We start from the raw sequence: 23,124 nt of genomic DNA on the forward strand, positions 1-23,124 counted from the left end.
ATTTCCCAGTACACCAACCACAACCTTTAATTTAATTCTGTCATTCCTCCTCGCGATATCTGCAATAATACGCAGGATGAGTCGAAGGCGTCTTCTGAAGTATCGAGAATAGAAACGCATTTTTTTTCCTTCTCCTTTTTACAGGCTATTAGTGCTAATGTCTGCGCTATAGTACCATTACTTTTCCGGTGGTTTCTTTTCGCCATCCTCTCCTCACGTACGCACCCAATTCTTTCGTCAGAGCAAAGCTCTTTTTTTCTTTTTCGGGGCATTTCGCATTCCCGTCGGACGTTAATCTGCGGGCTCTGGGTCCCGGTCACGGCTGGACGTGCCCGCGTGTGACGCGAAGCCTCGACACACAGACGCATGCGCACCCACACCGAGCACACTTCCACGGTCTGTCGGCGGGAAGATAACGAGCTCCGGAGAGGCCCCGCGAGGTTCTTTGAGGAACGCGGAAAAATATACGCGAAAAATAAACGGGCACACGACAGTCGAGAGCGCCGAGTGTCTCCGGCGGCGAAAAATGGGTTTCAGAAAGGACCCAATCCGCAATTAAAAGGAAACAAGGACGGAGAGGAGCGCGAAGAAAGGAAACGTCTCTCCGCGTCATGAATCAGACGACGGTCGCTCGTTGGGGGCAAGTAGGGAAAAGGGGTTGTCGGCGTACACGGTTATAGAGCTTAAATATGGTCTTGGTTGCACGGCGGCTGTGGAAGCAGAGAATCTCAACAAACAATGCGCCCCGCGTGACTCAATGTCAGCGCTTTTGCACTGCAAGGCCTCCTTTCAGAACATACAGAAGGAGCCCGTAATCGGCGTCGCCTTCATCTTGCTGCGAAGGCGACGTATGTGCTGACGGGCAGCGCAAACAAGCGACGTTGATTGATTGATTGATTTGTGGGGTTTAACGTCCCAAAACCACCATATGATTATGAGAGACGCCGTAGTGGAGGGCTCCGGAAATTTCGACCACCTGGGGTTTTTAACATGCACGCAAATCTAAGCACACGGGCCTACAAAAACAAGCGACGTTGCTACCCCACCCCCGAAGAACTTTCCTATCGAAGGGTTAAAGAAACCGCAACTTGAATTATTCACACTCAGTGATCACAAGCAGGACGACGTAAAGTTCAGTTGGGTCGGCGTGTGTGTGGTTGCACCCTTCGAAACTGTGGTCACGCTGATAATAAAGCATTGTACCACCATAATTTACGTGCGCCCAAAATTACAATTCTGAGTAAGTGCATGATGAACCTCTTTGGTTATTTTTAGTTGCTTTGTTGATTGTCAAGACTTATTATGGGTGGCGTCCGTAGTACGAAGCAGTGTCGCGTACGGTATATGGAGACTCACCGCTTGCGATGGTATCGCCAGGAATGATCCCCGATGCACGCCCCACAGTGGCGACAGTCACACAGGCGAGTGGAACGCGTGCCCGTACGAGTAGAACGCGAGCGTGTGACGCGAGTGCCGCTGAAGGCTACCATCTTCCACAAACGGTGACATCCCCATACGCGTACTATTGGCGTCAAATGAAACCCGGAGAGTGGCAAAACATTCGCCGTGGCATTGTGCGTGTAGTACAAGCGCGCGTACGCGCACAGTTGCCAAACGGCATGCGCGCGCTTGCCACTGGTGATGACCAAGGCGCGCAATGTACTATCGCGAACGTTTGGCACTGGCCGATAGTAAAGTGCCTGGCGGTTAAAGCGAGATAAAAGGAGCGCGTGGATTCTGGCAGTGAAGGCGAAAGCACTTATGACACATAATAACTGCATCTGGTCGACAAGTGTTCTGTCTATGGTTCCAGGTGGAGTTGGCAAAGTGCCTGGCGGTTAAAGCGAGATAAAAGGAGCGCGTGGATTCTGGCAGTGAAGGGGAAAGCACTTATGACACATAATAACTGCATCTGGTCGACAAGTGTTCTGTCTATGGTTCCAGGTGGAGTTGGTGAAGTGCCTGGCGGTTAAAGCAAGATAAAAGGAGCGCGTGGATTCTGGCAGTGAAGGCGAAAGCACTTATGACACATAATAACTGCATCTGGTCGACAAGTGTTCTGTCTACGGTTCCAGGTGGAGTTGGCGAAGTGCCTGGCGGTTAAAGCGAGATAAAAGGAGCGCGTGGATTCTGGCAGTGAAGGCGAAAGCACTTATGACACGTAACGACTGCATCTGGTCGACAAGCGTTCAGTCTATGGTTCCAGGTGGAGTTGGCCAAGCGCTGCGTGCCGCGGCTTTAAAACACTGTGCTCACGCACCGCGACGTGCGAAGCGGCTGCAGCTTATGGGCGTGCGTTACGAAGAACTGCAGCGATCCGCCTGATCCACGATGAGAACCTCGGAGTGAACGACTGTTCACCGGACGCAGTCACCATGTGTCACGATTAGTGTAGCCCTCACCATCACCCTCAGTGCGAGCAACCGTGCGTTCCAGGTATTGCGCATCGTTTGCTGTTTCAATCGGCCACTTTGTTCCATAGAGTTTCCTACATTATTGGAGCACTGGTGCTGGTGTCTATGGGGGAAGCAATGCATGGTACTTCAGCCATATGGAAGTGATGGGTAGTACACGGATTTGTCTGAGCTTCGTTTTTTTTTGTTCCGTTTGGCTCCCCGTCGTCTCCAGCGGTTTTGTCGCAAAGCGAAGTTCTGCAAAGGTTTAGCAGTCCAACTTTGTCACCTTGACCTGCTATCTGAACCCCGGTAGCTGAACTATCGCTGCCATACAGTTGCTCTACTAAATATAGCAGGACACTCGATGCCTTATGCTTCATTCGAAGTGTTATCTCGAACTGCACTTTAATTCACACTGGATCTGGTGACACTGCAGCACTGGCAAAGGGACTGTTCTTGTCTAAGCAGCACATGTCACATTACGCGGTGCTCTGTGTGTGTGTGTGTGTGTGTGTGTGTGTGTGTGTGTGTGTGCGTGTGCGCGTGCGCGCGTGTGCGCGCGTGTGCGTGCGTGTGTGTGTGTGTGTGTGTGTGTGTGTGTCACTCTCTTCCTAGTGTATATAAATGACATTGTTAAATCAATAGACACATCACAACTCCACATAAGGCTTTTTTCAGATGACTGCATACTTTATAAAACGATTACTGCTCCGAATGACCAGAAATGCCTGCAATCGAACCTTTGTGCCATTTTTAAGTGGTGTGAAAATTGGTCAATGAAATTAAATAGCGATAAATCAGTTGTCATGCATATAACAAATAAGAAACACCGTTTTAATTATACGTATTCTCTCAACAACTGTCCATTGACTGAGGTTAACGAATACAAATATTTGGGCGTCACAGTTACAAGCCACCTAACATGGTCAAGCCACATTAATAAAACATGCTCATCTGCTTCTAGAAAGCTTGGTTTTTTGAGACACAAATTAAAAACAGCGCCCTCAGAAATCAAAATGTTGGCCTACAATAATTTTATAAGACCAAAGTTAGATTATGCTAGTGTCATTTGGGACCCACATATAAACAAAGATGTTAAGAAGCTCGAGATGGTGCAGCGAAAGGCGGTTCGCTTTATCTTTAATGCCTACCACAGAAATGACTCGCCAACAACGATCATGGCCATTAATGATATCCCTACTTTACAATACCGAAGGGCTGTTGCCCGGCTGAAATTTCTACACTCACTTTATTTCCGTAAATTTAACATTTGTCCAGAAACTTATATAAGAAATCGAATCTCAAGACAAACTCGACATACTCACAGCTACACTCTTGAACCTTACTTCGCACGTACTAATATTTTCATGAACTCGTTCTTTCCTCGGACGATCAATGATTGGAACGCGTTACCTTTTGAAGCAATCTGTGATAATGAAAATCCTGACTTCGATAACTATGTATCTTTCCGTTTTTAACCGTACAACTCAAGATCTCGGACTGTCTCACGTTGTATTTGATTTGCATTCTCCGGTAGCAATTTGCAATTTCTTGCTGCCATTTAACTTTGTTCGAATGTTATCATGTGTTCTACTGCCTAACATGTTTTTATTGCTTGAACTATTTTTTATTTAGGTTACATTGTGAATCACTTTTTATTTTGCCTCCCTGCTTGGTCGTTCGACCGCAGTATTCTGTAAATAAATAAATAAATAAATAAAAATAAATATGTGAAGTTTTAACGTCCCAGAACCACCATATGGTTGAGAGACGCCGTAGTGGAGGGCTCTGAAAATTTCAACCACTTGGGGTTCTTTAACGTGCATCTTAATCTGAGCACACGGGCCTACAGCATTTTCGCCTCCATCGAAAATTCAGCCGCCGCGATCTGCGGGTCAGCAGCTGAGTACCTTAGCCACTACACCACCACGACGGGGAAGATACAGCTTTAGCAACCCAACGTTCTTCCTCTTCAAAGGGGGGTGCACGCAATGTCTCAACCAATGGGCGTACACTCAAAACTGACGTCGTGAGTCATGTGGGCGCTGTGACTACACCTCTGAAAAACGCTGCCAAGAACATTAGCGGTACTACTTCTTCAGCCGTGCAGACGATTGACGGCTATGGTCGTATGGGCGGAACCTGTCAACACTTCTGAACTTATAGTAACACTAATCATATCTAGACTTTAATGGGCCAAAACCAGGACGTAATTATGAGGCATGCCGTAGGGGAGGGCTCTGGAAACTCATCTGGCGTTCTTTAGCATGCACTGACATGGCACAGCACACGCTTCTCCAGCACTTCGTGTCCACTGAAATGCGATTGCCACTGCCGGTATCGAACCCGCGACCTTAGGGTCAGCAACCAAGCAATAATCACCAGGGCGGATGACGAGGAGCGAAGCATGGCAAGCGAATGTGATGACGTAAACGGAGCCCTTTAGAGCTTTCGCGTTCTACTTCAAAAGGCGTCTTTCAAAGTATCTTATTTATTCGGATGCTTGCTCGTGTGAGTGAATTCAGACATGACTCCTCTTTGACTTAATCGTTCATGTGACTTCACGGAAAAATTGCAGTGACCAATACATACGCGACATTGCGAATGACGAACATTCTAACGAGATTTTAAAAAAATATATACTTTTCTGGCAGTGGTAAGAGAAATTGTATGAATCATCTATGGGTATCCCGCGAACAAGACCAATATCATGGACTTCTATAGATTAGGCCAACACGTGACAGCAACAGAAAACGTGAAAATAAGTCTATGTAATGATTATAACATTATTGTTCTTTCCAAAGGTCATTCGTTCTATTTATTGAGTCTGCCGTTAAGCACCTGTTTCGTAGGATAATGGCCTCCAAGGATGCTGTATAACACATTGTCATCTTAGATGGGAAGCACTGTTTATCTCGAAGGCTCCTCATCCTCGCAGCTCAGCAGCCATGCCTTTGTAGTGGAAGAGCGCGCGGTGAAGGCACTCATATATAAATGGAGCTAGGGGAGCACATGTGAAACACAAAGCGCGACGGCTGTCTCTCGACCCTCCGCGGAATGCCTTTGTCAGGATACGGCTGCTGTCGCATAAAGTCCCGCATGTAGTTTGAGTGACGTATGTGGTGTCGATATGCCGTGGCACCGGCATTTGGTGTTACGACAACCAACTTCTCGTTTCCAAGAAAGTAGATTTTTTTCTAAACGCATTCGGCATAAAGATAAGATGACCGAACTATAAACGTCAGGCCTACGCGGAAGGCGCAGCACAGTCACAGCGAAAGCTAGAAGAGCGGCCTTTCAGAATCTTTTCAGAACACTAATTGGGTTACTACTGCAACCACACTTGCCTGATACCCGCCTAGGGCATTAATAACAAATCTTTTGGGTTGTAGGTCGGCATTCGCTATGCTATTGTTCGTCATTCTTCTGAGAAGCGTGGTATCAGCTGAACACTTGCAAGGAATATTGTGCCGATTGTCCATGCAGTGACTGACGACGATCGAGAATTAAGGCTGAAGTGGGTATGCGCCACAGTTAATGGGGGAACAAGAACCAGCTTTTTTAATGGGTTCGAGCGTGGGACGGCCCACTCGTTACGCTATTCGCACTGTGCGACGACTGGTTGTTCTTTCGCTGTTTTAAAACGCTTTATATGTCGTATTAACGCGATTGCTTTCCCAACATCAAGCCTGCCTAGGGTAAGTTTTCCAACAAGTCACAAGCACCGGCGCAGCTCAATAGCAGAATCAATGGCCAAGCGAACCCAGGTTCGAGCCCAACTGTGTCATTGATGCTAGGTTTTTTATATAGGGGCGAAGCTCCTTAAAGCGGCACCCGTTCATCCCTCGTAGTAGTCGTAGTAGTGTGTAACCAGTCTTACGTTTTGACCTCCAAGGTGGTGCCAGTGGGAGATTTATCCTGTGCGTTGTTGAACAATAAAAAATTCGCAGCGTGCGCGTTAACTAAAAGCCGAATTCTCCCGTCTCTCATTCCCCATTAGCAGCCATTGGCATGTACATTGAGCACTATCTGACAAGAAATGGTTGCTACGTTATACTCGCTGGGCGTAACCTCCTTGGTTTTAGAAAGGTTTAGTGAGCGTTGGGCCGCAGCGCCATAAATACGGTAAACTAGTATATACCATGAACTCGAGGTGGTTAAAGGTGGGAAGTAAACACGAAGCGCAAGCCTTAAGAAAGTGTGCGTGTGCCACCTCTCGTTTAGCCCTTGGAATGTCTACTGGATGGCGGTGCTTCTATATGGGGAATATAGGATGAAAAGATGCGAGATGGTGGTACTCGGAGTGTTGAATAGATGGACGAACGGACACGCAGACAGATGCATGGACGGACGCACGGATGGCTGTACGGACGGATGGACGCATGGACGGACGCAGGGGCGGATGCGTGGACGAACGCGGGGATGGACGCACAGATGGACGTGCGCACGCACGAACAGACGCACGCACGGAAGGGCGATGGACGCACGGACGGTCACACAGATAGACGCATGGACGCATGGATGGACGAAAGCAAGAACGAATGAACTTACTGATGCTTCGCCCCACCCTCCATCATTCACTCCGTGGATATGCTGCCATTTTTTTTTTCTACTTTTACGCGATGTGGTTACGGACCGGCGGTGGCGGCGGCAGACAACTGCGCGTGACCCGAGTTGGGATCTCATACTAGCTTTTGCTGTAAAATCACAGGACCAGATTCATCCTGCAAAAGAATAGCCCACCCGATCAGTTTAAAAAAATCACAGGATATTCATGGAGTGAATGATGATGAGTGGGTCGAAGAACCCGTCAGCCTGTCCTTGCGTCAATCCATGCATCCGTCCGTTCGTACGTCTGCGCGTCCATCCATCCGTCCGTCTGCTAGTCTGTCTGTCCATCCGTCCGTGTGTCCATCAAGTGAACACTCCAAGCACCACAATCTCCCATCTCGCCACCCCTGTGGCACACACCTGCTCTAGAGCGAGTATGTGCTGCCAATGGCTACATACATACATACATACATACATACATACATACATACATACATACATACATACATACATACATACATACATACATACATACATACATACATACATACATACGTACATACATACATACATACATACATACATACATACATACATGCATGCATGCATGCATACATACATACATACATACATACATACATACATACATACATACATACATACATACATACATACATACATACATACATACATACATACGGAGGATTGATTGATTGATTAATATGAGGGGTTTAACGTCCCAAAACCACCCTATATATGATTATGAGAGACGCAATCTGAGCACACGGGCCTACAACATTTCCGCCTGCATATACATACGGAGGAGAAACCGACACACGCCATAAGGAGCTTCGCCCCTAAAAAATACTTTTTCAGCTAACGTCACTAATAAATTTGTGTTTGTACGCTCTGCACATCACATTTTGCAGCTAGTTTCTGTAATGAAATTTTACATAACTAAAAAAATAGCTTCCTATGTTTACACGTGATTGGGTTTTCCTTCGTAATGCCCATAATCTACCGGAAAAAAGCAACGCATCCGAGTCTTCGAGCGTGCAAATTGACAACCGACCCACTTAGGCAGCTTGCCGAACCACTTTCGTTTCCGCATTCGTCTTGGCCAGGTTGCAACGCCCGTGCCACAATTTGCATTTAAAGAGGAGCTTGTTAGAGTGGATTCTTTTCACGTACTACGTCTTACCGAAGCCGAACGAACCAGGAAGGCTTCGATTAGCCACGCACATTTTATTACATTGCCTCCCAGACATGAACGCGAATCGGGTTATCGTTCCCTTGCACTGCGGGCCGCCGAGGGAACGCATGCCACCAATGTTCGCTACATTGTTTTATGCGAAATGTTCGTACTTGTTTGTAAATGTTAACTGGAAGCAACAGCAGCACGCATGACACACCGTGTCTATAAGTGCGTGGTGGTAAAACATATATGCGTAGTTTGAGCCTGCATTACTCTTTTTTTTTTACACCGTGGCTATGGAAGCACAAGTTGTTGGACACCTTCACTGGATGCGTATACTTCTGTTTCCCGGTGTTTTTAACTTTTTTCCAACAGAACAAGTGGCAGAGCCACTTCAGTTAATTAGGCACAGTGCCGGAAGACGCATCGGACTAACATTTTCTTTTTCTAGACTCATTGAAAAAAAAAAGAGTTGATTAGAATGAAAATGAGACTATCGAGAAATAAATAAAAGGGAGCCTAGGAAACGAATATTAGGTAGAAAAAAACTTTGGCAGGACCCATTTCTCGGTGAATGTCGACGTTGATATTGTTAGCATTGAAGAAAAGTCCCGCTAAGTCAGATTGACAAATTCTGGATTCCTGTGTAGCAGACTTGGTCAATTTTCGTCTACCAACGTCGACTTCAGATCTCTGCAGCATCTTTGACGGGATGTTGTTACTTGTAGCACTGGATGCTGTCCACAAGTGATTTCTCGTGTCCTTGTCTCGTTTCGCGCTACAAGAAAGCTGTTCATATGAGTCTGCAACAAGCCCACCTTACAACCCTCGTTCACTTCCCGGCACTCCATGTTCCTCGCTATACGAGCGCTGTGGTATAAATTGTGTCTCATCCCTTCCAAGAACCCCAGGTGGTCGAAATTTCCGGAGCCCTCCACTACGGCGTCTCTCATAATCAAATAGTGGTTTCGGGACGTTAAACCTCACAAATCAATCAAATCACTTCCATCTCTGTGTTAGACTGCTTTGGCCCGTTCAATACGAGATTCACATTTTGTCCTGCACCCGTGCGGCAAGCCAACTGAGCCGAAACGCCTTTTATTGGCATGCATTCAACGACGAGTGGCTCATCTATGCCACCTGCGGTGCGCGGGACTTCAGCACACTATATATAGAGCGATTTCAAAGCACACCAGGCAGCGTGAATGACAAATGTGGATATACGTACTGCGTCCCAGGTCTCTTCTGAACTTTATGAGGAAAACACACAACACAATTTTGGTTAAAGTAAATTAATTCCATGAAGCCGCCTGAAGAATTAATAAAATAATTCTAGCCTCGTGTTTTACCCGTGTAGTGGCAGAAGGCTGTTTTGAATGGCGACGCACATTCTTCTAGGGTATTGCTCACAATTCACACACATCTATCGTCATATGCAAAGTTGAGCGTTTCGAATGGCCCAAGTTTATTTCTGAGTTGCGCAAAGCAGCTATTAAAATGAAATGATATGTTTCATGCGCATACATACCCAAAAGGTGTTAAGTGTCTAAATTATTCTGATCGCATTCAAGGTCACTACGAAAATACATAGCCAGGTTGCTATGGACCGGGCTTATGATCCTGTCCAGGGTGCGTACTTACTACGGCCTAACGGGTGCGCCTCTTTAGCTTTTTTTATCGCGTAGGTCGGACAAATCTGGTAGTTTTGTACTAAAGCACCTTCAAGGTACCTAGCTGTTTTCAACATTATTCGCGAGAAAAAACGTCGAGTATAAGCACGCGGACTGCCTAGTTACTTCTTTCGCGGAAAATTGTGGGGCTCCTCCGTGCGCTCAACGCTGCAGCTTTATACATCCCTCTTTCTCGGACTTCTCCGGAAGAGCCTTCCTGCCCTGTCCAACACGTGCAAGACTAACATTCGCGCACTATAGAGCGTACAAGCCCAAGCACTTCAGACATGTCTTGGCCCTCAAAGATGCTCATCGACAATTGTACCTATCGCTATCGCAGCCGGCCACGACGTATATTATTGTCGAGACGCTGCGAGCGCACATTAAGAATTTATCACGATTTCTGTCACATCATTTAGCGTGTTTGTCAGCGCTGAGGCCCCAAGCTTCGTTCTGCAGTATTGCGGCGAAACATCATGAGGTGTTACGCCTTGGCTTCAAACCTAGCTGCGATGCGTCCGGCATATGCGTTGTAGAGTCTTCGTCAATCTGACGAGCGCTTATCGGTTCCTGGAATCGTAAAGAAAGCACGCATGTTACCGCTAGCCCTGAAGCGGTTGGCTTTGCGTTTGTTGGGAAAAACGCACTTTGACCACGTACATGTTTACACCAATGGCTCCACTAATTCCAACAACTCTACAGCAGCAGTGGTTATTGAATATGGTAATGTATCGCTACAATACAAATTCTCTCACATCACGACGTCAACAGCAGCGGAACTCGTGGCGCTTCAAGGGGTGGTCAAGCACATTCTCCAAAAGCAACCTAATCAATGGGCCATCTTTTGTGACTCGAGGTCAGCTTTACAGACACTACGGTTTGCTTTACGCCACGGATCGCGCGAACAATCAGTTTATCAGATAAGGCACGACCACCACCAAGCGCTCAAGGAATGACACGATATTGTATTTCAATGGTTGTCGGGTCATTTTAAAATTGTCGATGATGACCAGACGGATGAGGCTGCTCGATCGGCTCATGACCAAGACCTGAACGCCCATACCGCTCTTGAGAACAGATGCAGCGCGGTGACTACAATCACTTGCTCGCCGTATCACGCTCCGACAATGGAATACGCGCGCCTGTATTTGATCGACCCAAACTTGAAACTTCGTTTGCCATCCGGGCTCCCACGACGTGCTGAAACTTTTGTGTGTCGCATGAGGTTAAGCGTGGCATTTACGAATGCGTATTCGTGTCTCATTGGAATGGCCAGCAGCGCGGCATGAAAAATTTGCGCCTGCGAAGAGACACTTGAGCACATTCTGTGTCACTGCCCGTCATACCAACTTCACAGGCGGTTGTGAAAGAACAGTTTAAGACTGCTGAGTGTTCTTAAGCTTTTTTTTCATCTCTTCTTACTCTTCTTCTTTTCTCTCTATCTCTTTCTTTTCTATTGTTCCCCTTTCCCCCACCTCAAGTGTAGGGTAGCCAAATGAGCAAAGCTTGGTTAACTTCCCTGCCTTTCCTCTCTCTCTCTCCCACAAGCCTATAATCAGTCTGGTTGTGTTGCGGCGTAGCACGTCCAGGTTTACACGGCTGGCGAAGATTTTCATGTTCATGACTGTCGCAACTGTTGAATTTATACATTAGAAATATCTTTGATATTTAACGAATAGAAAGGCGCTTTATTCGATTACTCGACGCGATACTATATGAAAGAATGTGCTCCAGCTATCACACTAATGGTGCAATTATCAAGATCTCTACAGGTACACTTATTGCTAGAAATGGGTCTGTGTTGGAGCATCCCGCAATTAGAATCTTGAGGAAATCAAAACTACAGTCTGCAAATGAACAGAAACATCCACTAACCAAAGCCTAATAGCATGTCTTATCTCCGAACGGTTATCTTCACGAAACCGGGCCTTTTCAAATCAACTTCAGTTTTCGTTCGCAAATAAGCGAGAGTGGCCTTTATCGTTCTTCCTCCATCATCGGTCGGATGCAGTTTTTTGTCGTTTTTTGCCCCTTTTGAGTAAGCTGTATTCTACTTGTACAACTGCCCAGACAGCCATTAAATGCGCGCACATCAGTAGCTCGAGCTATTGCGTCAAATGAGACGTAATGCTTTCGCTTAAATTTAAAAGCACATTCGGCCACAATGTAAACAGTCTCCTTGAAGCCGCTTAACTCGCTTAATATTGTCTGTTAAGGTGGTGTAGTGATAAAGATGCTCGGCTGCTGTCGCGAAGGTCGCGGGTTCGAGTCCGGCCGCGGCTGTCGCACTTCGGTGGAGGCGAAATCGTATAAGGCCCGTGTACTGTAGAATGTCAGCGCACGTTAAAGAACACCCCATGCTCGAAATTTCCGGAGCTTTCCACAACGGCCCCATCATATGGTTATGGGAAAAAAACCTGAGATATTATAAATAAAGAACCTAATATTGAACTATTGTAAATGCGTAGTTCTGCGTATGCGTGAAAATGTACTACGTCTACTGCAGCAGATTACGTTTACGTGAATCGGTGCCAGGCTGACGGCAGGCTATTAAACGAAACAGCATTTTAAGGTGATGCCATCATTCGTACCCATTATTTAGCACGATATTAGGACATGCACGCGTGAGTGTCGGCTAGCCGTTGTTGTTCATATTTAGAGCCTTTTTATGGGACACCAATATAAAAGGTTCCATTTTAAGAGATAATATCTCGCTTTTGGCTTGCACGAGAAAATGACGCATGCCACACTTTACCACACCAAACACTTCCTTTAATCTACAAAACTTTCAGTCGGATCGTTCACTCACAGGTCTAGTTTGTTTCAGTGCATTCAGCGTCAACTTTATTCATTTTAAAAGTCGTAACCTTCTTTTTTTTATGCACTGGGCTAAGAAATAAACTATGTTTTCTCTAGTGCACGATAAACATGAAACTAGTATTGATTCACTTAAACAAAATAACAACGCTTTACCATAGAAATATTATTGGTACCTTATCACCGGTGTCACACGGGCACTTTTGATCGCGATTAGGGCCAATTCGGATCAGCTGTCTCGATAGCGAGCAGCAATGGTTGCAGCTACATGGTCCAAACTAATTTGTATGGAGTTTGGCACAGACATCAGTCAAATTGCGATCTGCGAGCCAGATCGCGAATGTGTTGATTGCAAAAGTCGGCGCTCTTTCCTGTCCATGTTTCTTCCTTCCATAGTTACGCCGTAACTACTCGTTTTTATGTGCTGTCCAAATATGCTGAGTCTTGATCCTGATCCTGATGGCTAACCTCCCTGTCCTTCCTCTTTCATTCCTCCTCCTTGATCCTGATTGTGCCTGATAAAAATTAAAAGAGGCCGTGCAGCAGCATTTCACCGGGACTGAGCCTAATACGCATCGGCCCTGATCATGATCGAAAGTAACTGCGTGAAACCGGTATCAGATGCAAAAGAAATGATATAGCACTGACTGCGTATGTTTAAGGCAAAACTAGCGCTCACCAGATCCACTGCCGCGCTCTCACAATGTAAGAACGCTTTTCAGCACGCACCAAATAATGCACTGTTCACGATTTTACTGGTTCATGACACTTCTTTTTTCACACTGTAGTAATGAAACCAGGCTGTCAGTGCACTGGTAATACGGATGCCGTGACATAGTAAACTCTAACGATACCCAAGGTCAATTCTTCAAACTTTTTATAAATATTGAAACACTTTATGGCTTTCTAGCCAGGGAGAAATCGCGAAACATTTGAGTGGAGTTTTTTTTTTTTCAGCTTAGCTGACGCAGTTTTTTTTTTTTCTGCGGACAATTGCTGGCTATTCCTCACGCTTCAATAGCAATGATCGCTAAGACTATCGCAGACGCGCAGAAGCAGAACGAAAGTACAGAAACAAGTTTTATTGCCTACTTTCCCAATGCAAAAGCGAATCGAGTCACCCCGAACGACAACCCAGAGAACTTGAATGGGGTCGTTTCTGCAGGCGACCGAAAATAACAGTAGCAAAAAGAGTTGACTTTAGTAGTGTGTTCGCTTCCGCCAACGAAGTTGCTTATTACGCGGAATTTTCGGGCTCTTTTCTTGCGTTTTCTCGATGTTCCGGCGTCTCTCACGGCACCACGTAGATTTTCATCGGCGCCTTAACGACGGCAACGTTTACGGTCACACACAAAGAAAAAACCAGCGAGAACAACATTCCTGCCTTTTGACTCTTAGTTTTCTCAACTTATGTGTTTTCTCGCTCTGCATTTGCTCATTTTATTTGTAGACGGAACGTACGCTTTCAAGGAAGCTGGACGGCAAAAGACCAGCGGGCACAGAAATGGTAGGGGTGCAACCACGACTACAAAACCATTAGCAACGGGCAACCAGATAGAGCACGCTGATAGGAAAGCGTTGAGGTAGCCGCATGGCATTGCAGGAGGCTACTGCGCTCCCAGCTAGATGGGGCGGCACGAACACGATTTATACCCCTCCGGTCAAAGGTGCAACTAAACTGGCCCGTAAGCAGCGTTTGTGTCGTGTTGCCTGCGGGTTGTTCTTTTCCCGCTTCGAACGACCCGTATATCGCTGATAGTAGTGTGTACGACTACTCCGTCGGTGTTTGTAAAGGGGACGAATGATGAAAACACTTCGAAAGCGGCGTGAAGTTGAAAACAAGCACCGATTTCTGAAATCAAGGCACGAACGCAAAACTTAAAGAACGCACTATTAGAGGCCGTAGTGGAGGGCCCCGGTAATTTCGACCTCCTGGGGTTCTTCAACGTGCACCCGAATCTGAGCACACGGGACTACAACATTTCCGCCTCCATCGCAATTGCAGCCGCCACAGCCGGGATTCGAACCCACGACCTTACCACAGCCAGCAATAAGGTAGTAGTGGAGCAAATGATTTTACAAATATTGCAGTGTCTTAACGTAAAGAGCTTGTCTCGCATTAATTCCTGAATGTTCATAACGTTCAATATTTTTTTTCAAAAAAACATACAAAAATATCTTCTATGTGCAAGAAAGAAACCAATAAAGCAGAGTAGGAGGCGTGTGCATCGCGGTCTACGCCGAAAGCTACCTCACGAGTCATGAAATTTCGAGGACCTGCGCCAGAAACTTCTAAGTGAAGTGTATGGATGGGTATGCTGGGTTTAACGTCACAAAACCACCGTAGGATAATGAGAGACGCCGTACTGGAGGGCTTCGCAAATTCTGACCACCTGGGGTTCTTTAACGTGCACCCAAACCTGAACTCACGGGTCTACAGTGGTTTCGCCTCCATCAAAAATGCAGCCGCCGCAGCCGCGGGATTCGATCCCGCGACCTGCGGGTCAGCGACCGAGTACCGTAGCCACTATAGACCTCCGCGGCGGGGCAAGAAGTGAAATCGACAACTCGCTTCCGTGACATTATTTTTTTACGTGAAAACTATTGCTGCTGGTTTAAGGATGATATGCCTCACATTTCCAGAAGCACATTTCTCAATTAATGATTCGGTGATTAGTCACTCATAAGGCATATCCTCACCTTCTGCAAGAAACACTGCGTTAACCTGAATCCATGCTGTCTTTTTGAAAGCCAAGCTTTCAAGGCCCGCGCTTTTACCGTGGGTGCCACAGATAGCTTTACAAGTTAGTTTTGGCGCTGAAGCTTCGATATTATTGCATAATCTGTTACAGGCTGTCATGCGGCCCTACTTTGTCTACGCCAAGGGAAGATCTATCATCGCCCTTAATTCTAATTAGTGCATGAAAAGCACGGACCGCGCAGTACGGCGTATGTTTTCTTCGTAAATATTAGAACTCCTGCAAAAAAATAGGCTTGGTTCCACGGACAGAAAACCTTGTCTGCCAACCAGGATATTATTTTGGGTTTCCATCAAGGAGGATTAAAGAAAAATTGCTGGAGTGGAAGCTCCCGCAATGCCTTGCCAGCAGAAGTGAAGCCACCTTTTGCCACTGCCAAAATGGCGGAAACATGTTCTTTTCTGATAGTGCCCACCTAAAGATCAAGTGACTTTATTATTTTATGTAAACGCTACGTTAGTTCTATTTTAAAAGATAGTTGTTCCCGACGAAATAACACGCAGAAACGAGTATGGATAACTGAATCTTCAAAGAACTTTGCCTCCAATTAGAGGCTGACTAAGGAAAACTAGTAACTGTAAGACGCACTTGGAGCACTAAGTGACCCGAAAAAGTTCCCACATTAAACTCGTTGGGCATGTGAGCGAAACGCTTCGTTTTTAATCGCTGAACGGTGATACTTTATCATGCCCCTAGTAAAATGGCCACCACAACCGCCAACTTGCCAGAGGGACGGCTTCATTTCTGCGCAATCATTTCCACTTCAGCAATTTTTTTAATCCTCCTTGGTTTCCATGCATATACAGCGTGCTTTCTTCCATCCTGACATATAAAAACTGGAATATTGCGGCCCAAAACCACGGAAGATGCTGCAGTGGTGGGCCCCGGCAATTTCGACCCCCTAGTGCTCTTTAAATCGGCCCCTGAGTCCACGCAGACAGGTCGCTAGCATGTGGCCTCCATCGAAAAACGGCTGCCGCGGCCAGGATTTCATCCTCAAACCTTCGAATCAGCAGTCAAGCACTTTGACTTTTATATACAGCAGCACAATGGCGGGTAGTGCCCGACACATCGCATATATTGAAGTTATATTGGTTGGTTTGTCAGCATTCAATGAGCATTCATAACTACGTAATAAATAACCATGCGTTTAGAGACAGGATGGGCGAAGTTCATTAAAATGAAGCCCAAGTTTGGTTCGCTTGGTGCTCAAGCGTACGGGTTTTTTTTTTCTTTTTCTTTTGACAATCGCACACCAGTAGTTATCGAGAGACGTTCTTTTCCTCATCGGTTTCTCCTCGAAAACTAGGACACCGTCGCGTTTCAAAAAAAAAAAAGGTTAACTTCTGGTGGCCTTGCCCGGTATTCGGTGCAGTGATGCTGTGTTAGTCAGGGATATGATCTGTATCAATACCTATGGCAAGTTGGTGAAGTTTTATATTTGTTTTCATTTTTGGGGTACTGCCTAAAAGAGGTGAAGACGTGCGTATTGCTCATACTGTTTGTACAGCTTTTGCACACACACACACACACATATATATATATATATGTGGGGGGGGGGGAGAAGTAGGCGTATGCGTATGCGTGAAATGCGTGGTAACGTGTTACATCACAACTTTTCTTTTTTTTATGAAAGCAAGCAAGCATGGTGACGAAGCCATCGTCAGCCCTGCGCACTTGAACTTGAGAAACCGTGCACCAGCATTAGTAAAAGCTAATTTTTAAATGTTAATATAGGCACCCTTTCTTCAGTGAATCATATTGCCAGACTTAATAAGAAATAGGTTTACATCACCTGATTACCACCTCAAAGCAGTACTGATAACATTTGCGGACTAAGGAGGAGTAGTAAAAAAGGAAGGACAAGGAGGTTACCCAGTTCTCAGACCGGCTGGCTACCCTGTACTGGGGAATGGGAATAAAAGGTGACAGAAAAGATATGTTGAAAGATGAAAAAAATTGACCCGAGTCTACATCATACACTGCAAATTTCGTCGAAAGATGATAGTCTTGGGCCTGGAGAGAGTGAACGAAACGTTTATTTAATGTTCTGCGCGAGAAAATCAGTGAATGGTATTCTGAAGGCGCTGCGTTAGAGTGCCTCGAGCGTATAACGGAGGCGAACAAGCGCATCTAGGCACGTTAAACACGAGCGCCATCTGGCCGTTATCTTCGAAAACGAAGGCGTGCGGCACCGCGGAGAAAGATGCGCGTCGGTCACGAAGGTGATAAGGTGTAGAATGCAAAGCGACGGGCAGGTGCCACCACCGTGTCGTCGTAGCAAAAGCGTTGAAAACACCTTCTTGAGCATCGCGTTGCACTGTCAGCGCAGTGCGTTAAACGCTACAGTCCTTAGAGTTGCTTGCGTGTGCCTCTTTTAGTATAAAGGCAGACCTACAAAACATAGACATGTTGTTATGGCACCTCAGATATGCGCAATATTTGCCTATTTAATTGACAATCGCACAACGATGCACGCTAAATCTTGAGAAATATTGGTGGGCGCTGCGAATGGGGTTGGCCGTTTGGTGCCGTTTAAGGAATCGTTAAGGTGGACAAACTAATGAATGAACAGACTGAAAGAGAGACGTAACTTATCAAGGTATCTGGGACGGCTTTAAGCTCTCCCATAGTACAGTATCAAGTACTGTAAATCGTCAAACCTTTTTTTCTAAACACAAGAGAGACGGACAGACACTTAGACAGACCAAATTTTTTCCGTCGAAGGTCCCGAAGAAAGACTATCATCTTTAAAAGGAAAAAAAAAAGAGCAACAGTACAGTCGACGACACCGCTTACAGTTTGTCTCTGAGGCCAGTTTTCCACAAGAAGCGCAACCATGCCCTCAATGTCTTGCGTGCTGAGGACAAAGAAGCACTCCTCATCCGCGGTCTTATTTACTACCGAAAACTTATACAAAATGTTTTACTCTGATGATGCGTTTACTGCTTCTGTAATTAACAAAAATGTCTCCTTTTATGCATTGTTCACTCAAACAGTGCTGTAGTGTCTACTTCTGAAGTTCCACATTTTGCTCGCATAGAGCAGCCTTTGCTCATGTTTATGCGTAGGTTATGGCCAGGGTGTGTTTTCACGAACGCCTCACAAATTGGCGCAAATCGTGTTTCTGAGTTGTCTTAAGCTGGGCCGTACGTGAAAAATAATGGACCCAAGTTCAGCTTTGTATATGCAGAAAGCTGCGATCGAAGTCTCTACGTTTTCTACCGTGCGTGGAAGAGATATTGACGACGTATGCTTGCGGCACTTGTGTGTAGAAACGTACTCGAAAAGACTGACGTGCTGCAACTTATGAATGATTTGTACAACGCCAGCACCTTCGTAATAAGCAGCGGAACCCCGGCCTCCACGGATAAGATTGCTTCGTTTGAAAGGTTGAAACTTTGATTCAGAATTATGAGACCATGAAGAGAGAGTACATTCTGCATCAACTGAGGCTAACGAAAACTAATCTTTTCGTCGACTCTAACCACGTTCTCAGAAAATATCACTCCTCTGCAAATCTTAGCCCACCTAACTAAGCTAGTTTAGGAGCCAACACGTCAAATGAGCTTGCTTATATATTAAAGCGATAGCTTTAAAGAGCTCGTTTCGCAGAAATTCAGGTGTCGGCGTCATTGGTTCCGAGCGGAAAGTCATCATCTTGCGCTCGAAAGAAAATTCGAGAAAGATTCAAACAAAACTAAATAATAAGGAACTCTGGATCTGTGTAAGGATAGAACCGGGTCGTTTGCGAAGCAAGCAAGTGTTCTACCACAGGGCCACGCTTGTTTTTTTTTAACATGACGTTTAAGAGAATGCGTAGTGAACAAAGTGTCACGCATAGTTGCATTGTTGCAGTTCTATAACGAAAATAGGCGTGCAAGCGCTGCTTAGGGAAAAAAACATGAAGGTTAAAGTCCTATAGTTTAGGAAGCTTTGAATGTACAGTGAAAATAACTTCCTCTGTTTGCAAATGTAGTGAAAGTAACTCACATGCTTTCCAAACACACGCTTTCTGTATACATGCTTCATAATTCAACATGTAATATCAAAGTAATAATGCGTGGTACAAGCGTGCATTGCGATCGGGCGTCAGAACATGCGATTCTCAGGACTTCATAATTTGAAGTGGGCCACCCACTACAAAGGGCACACACGTCACACGTTACCGCGCCTTTCCATTTAAGGCCTCGTAGAGGGTGAATAGCAAGTTCGAAAATATTTCAGACGCATAATTGTCCATGGTTTAAAGCATGCTACCCATTACCATAATGCAGCCGTATGCGAAAGCTTGACTGACACGAGCTATTTCGAACTTTACGCACTAGGGACAGGTTATTGCTATTGTGTTCAACTTTTACGGGTGAAGCTTAAGTACTCCCCAATTTTTTCACCACCTAGCAACTATGAACGACCGGAATGCCTGAATGTATGACAAATGTCATTGTTCAGCATACAGCAAAAAGCAAGCTTAAATCAAACTAGTGGTTTTAAACGTATCTGCTTATGAGTTATCATAACGAAAATCGAATAACAAGAAATATTATGGCATATCAAGTTGATTCGTTTCAGAATTCATGCAGTATGTTCGATCATAAACAATTTAGCAGGACTCGTGGATATTGTATCTACTTAGCACAACGTGGTAATCCCTCGAAACTCTCTCACATTCTCACACACTTCCTCTCACAAAAACACACTCATAGGACTTTCGCTTCTTGAGTGGAAGCATGTGTGAATTTGAGAGTGTTTCGAGGGAGAACCAAGTTGCGCTAAGTGCTTAGAATATCCACAAGTTAACTTGCCCAACAAGTTTTTCGGAGAGCTCGAGGACATTTCTGGTTTGCAAATTAAACGTCTGAAATTCCTGCTCATGAGCTACACGAACGAAAAAAGCAGCTTTGGTTTGTACCCGTGTTCATACTCGGAATCACACTGTTAGTCTGAAATATCTGCGCAAATTTATACAATTTCAAGTGTGTAATGTTTATCGTATACAGCAATTCACGATCGAAAGCCACCACCCGTCAACTTTCTTTTCAGTGAATCGCAAAAGATACCTCCCTCTCACCGTTGAGTGGATGCTTTCATATTTTTCTTTAAGTGCCCATGCGCGTTCGATGGAACAAGGCCAGACGCAAACGTTCGAGCTGCCAAGGTACCGCAACAGTGATCCAGAACTTTGTAAGTACTTTTCGCATGCATGCGACGAAATTAGCCTGACACGTTTTTAATAGATACCTATGGCACGCACCCAGTGATGGCGAAAGGAAACAAGCAGCTATTGCAAGACAAGAGCGTCCCATCACTCGGAGTGGTATGCTATTTTGTCAATCATAAGAGTCTTTTTTTTTGTCGGTCATGGACTTGTGAACATAATTAGTTGTTGCAACTAAAACGTATTTTCAATTGAGTTTATTCCGTTCAATAACGCAGCAGATGAAACCCCTGAGGTTATTGAACTTGCGGGTGAGAATATTCTGCGCAACGTAAGTGACGATTCACAGCAAACTAATAAAGCGGGCGAGGCAGTCGTATATGTCTGGTGTTTTCATAATGCCGCAAAAAGCGAAGGATGAGAACGTTCGTTCGCTTTCTTAAGATCTGCGCTTGTACTTCTACACCTTTCAATCAGTGAAGGAGGCATTGTTCCTTGGTCCTGTATTCCCGAAGCGCTCCATAGACGCCCCTTTCAAAATAAAAGCTACACAGTTGCACACAATGCGTAAGGTGCATGAAAAAAAAAGCGATGAAACGATGGCCGCTGAACGCTCGCGGCCTGCGAGTTAAGGTGCGTACGAACGGGACCCCGGGACATGAACGTGACCGAGAGGGACTCGCTCCCCATTGTGGCAGTTCCTTTTCTTTCCCAACCGACCTGACACTCCCTTCCTCTCGCTAACGCCCTCGATCCGTGCGTGCTGCCGTCGGCGTGCTCGGACGATTACGGTCCCCTTCGGCACCGGTTTTGAGCTGCCTGCCATTCGGAAGCAAAATCACAACCAGAGGAGGCACGCCTCCTCTACGGGTTCATTACCAGCACTCGCGAGAAACACCGACCGGCCCATTCGCAGAGTGCTCGATGCTCGCGCAACAAGCCGCGCACCGCGTGCCGTCTATAAATCGAAGACAATTAGTGAACCATTTAATAAAATACACACAAGCGATGGTACGCGTGCGCCCAGCTGCTCGCTACGGCACCACTCGAAAAAGAAAGATGAAATAAAATCACGCGCAACTTGCCAAGCAAATTCAACTGCAAGAGTCGCGCGCAAGTACAGATAGAGACGAACCCTACGCTTCATTTGCTTCGTGGGCGTCGAAATGGGCTTGTTCTCTAACGACGCAAACCTTTTTCCGGGAGCTCCTAATGGTGCGGGCGGTTACAGAAATTCGTGTATTCGTTTTCTTTATTTTGCGTCTCTTGGCAGGCGTGAGACTGTTCCTTCAGACGTGTCGTGACGTTGCTCTATTCTTCGCCGCTGGTGAAATGCGTCTCATAGTTGTGCGTGAAATGGTTTGAGGCGTGCAGCTCAAGAAAAAGCTCTCAGGTGAGGGCGGGATTGCGTCAATCATGACAATGACCATGCATTGGGGCTAAATATTCGCTGCGTGAACTTAGAAAGCAATGGTTCGCCGTGTAAAATGTGGCGCGCTAAAAGAGAAACATTATATATACATTGTAGGAAATTAGCGCCCGGTAAGCTGTCAGCAATTGTCCGTCCTTGATTGACGGTAACCATAAAATGTCAGAATGGATCACACCTTACCTGTCACAAACACCAACAGTATGAGCAGGCTGGACCACCCGCCACCAGTGTCCACCAGTTTGTGAGCCATCATTCGCAGGGAGCGTCCTCGCAGTCGGTCTGGACGCACGTCAGAGAACGGCGACTCTCGCTGTCACTGCGTCCATCGAGGTGATTGACAAGCGAGAGAAGCGAGTTCTTGCTCCTTCTACCCTCAGTCGTCAATGCCTACACTTTCGCACCCAATCGTCCGACCAGCACAAATGATGGGTCGACAAACGACATAAAAAATAAAAAAAGAAGAGACACAACACTTCTTCGGCCGCTCCGGGCAGAAAAGCCGCTGACCGAGTCACATGGCGAACGCTTGTCCAGCTTCGCGAGTGCAAACGCCGGGCGCTGTCACGCTTGCGTCACGATCACAACGACGAAACACCGCGTCAGTAGGATGAGGCCCTGACAAAGCGCGCCAACAAAGCTGGGCTTCCGCGAGGAGTCTCAAGAAGTGTCTGGCCGCACTCACATGTTCCCGAAAGCCGGCGTGACACAACAACAATCGTGGCGCTGGCGGCGCTCCGCGTCGTCGTCCCTTCCCGAAAAAGCGCGCGCTCCCGAAGCGCTCCGCTCCTTTCCTCCCGAAGCGGCGCGGGAGTTTGTGCGAGCAGCGAACGCGGCGCCGTGTTGCGTGGCGCGCCACTTGCTTCCCTCGGGATCAGCGCGCGCTTTCAAAACTCGCGTGTCCGGAGCAGCGGCGCGCCGGCAACCGGGGACGCCTCCCCCAGCCGGTGACGTCACCAACGCGTGCGCAAAGGGAGGCGCCGGCCACTTGGAGACACTCCCCACCCCCTATATCCTTCACCTCCAGCAGCACAGCACACCCGTTCCCTTTCCCTTTATCCTTTTTCCCGTTTCCTTTCCTCCTGTCCCAACTCCTTACTTGTGTCGGCGCGTCCCAGACTGTTCTTCGTCGCTCGGCACGTGTAGTCG

At 46.4% G+C, this 23,124-nt stretch overlaps 1 protein-coding gene across 2 annotated transcripts in view; it reads right to left on the reverse strand.

Moving 5' to 3' along the window:
* Positions 1-22,675, reverse strand: part of LOC119165559 (lachesin) — a 165,095-nt gene extending 142,420 nt beyond the window's left edge. For both annotated transcript variants that reach the window (XM_075865102.1, XM_075865101.1), the window contains exon 1: positions 22,159-22,675. In XM_075865102.1, the coding sequence (XP_075721217.1) occupies positions 22,159-22,231 (73 nt within the window). In that variant the 5' untranslated portion in view covers positions 22,232-22,675. The remainder of the gene's footprint in view (positions 1-22,158) is intronic.
* Positions 22,676-23,124: the final 449 nt, after the last annotated feature.

Source organism: Rhipicephalus microplus, chromosome 1, assembly GCF_043290135.1.
Source record: "Rhipicephalus microplus isolate Deutch F79 chromosome 1, USDA_Rmic, whole genome shotgun sequence".
NCBI lineage: Eukaryota > Metazoa > Arthropoda > Arachnida > Ixodida > Ixodidae > Rhipicephalus > Rhipicephalus microplus.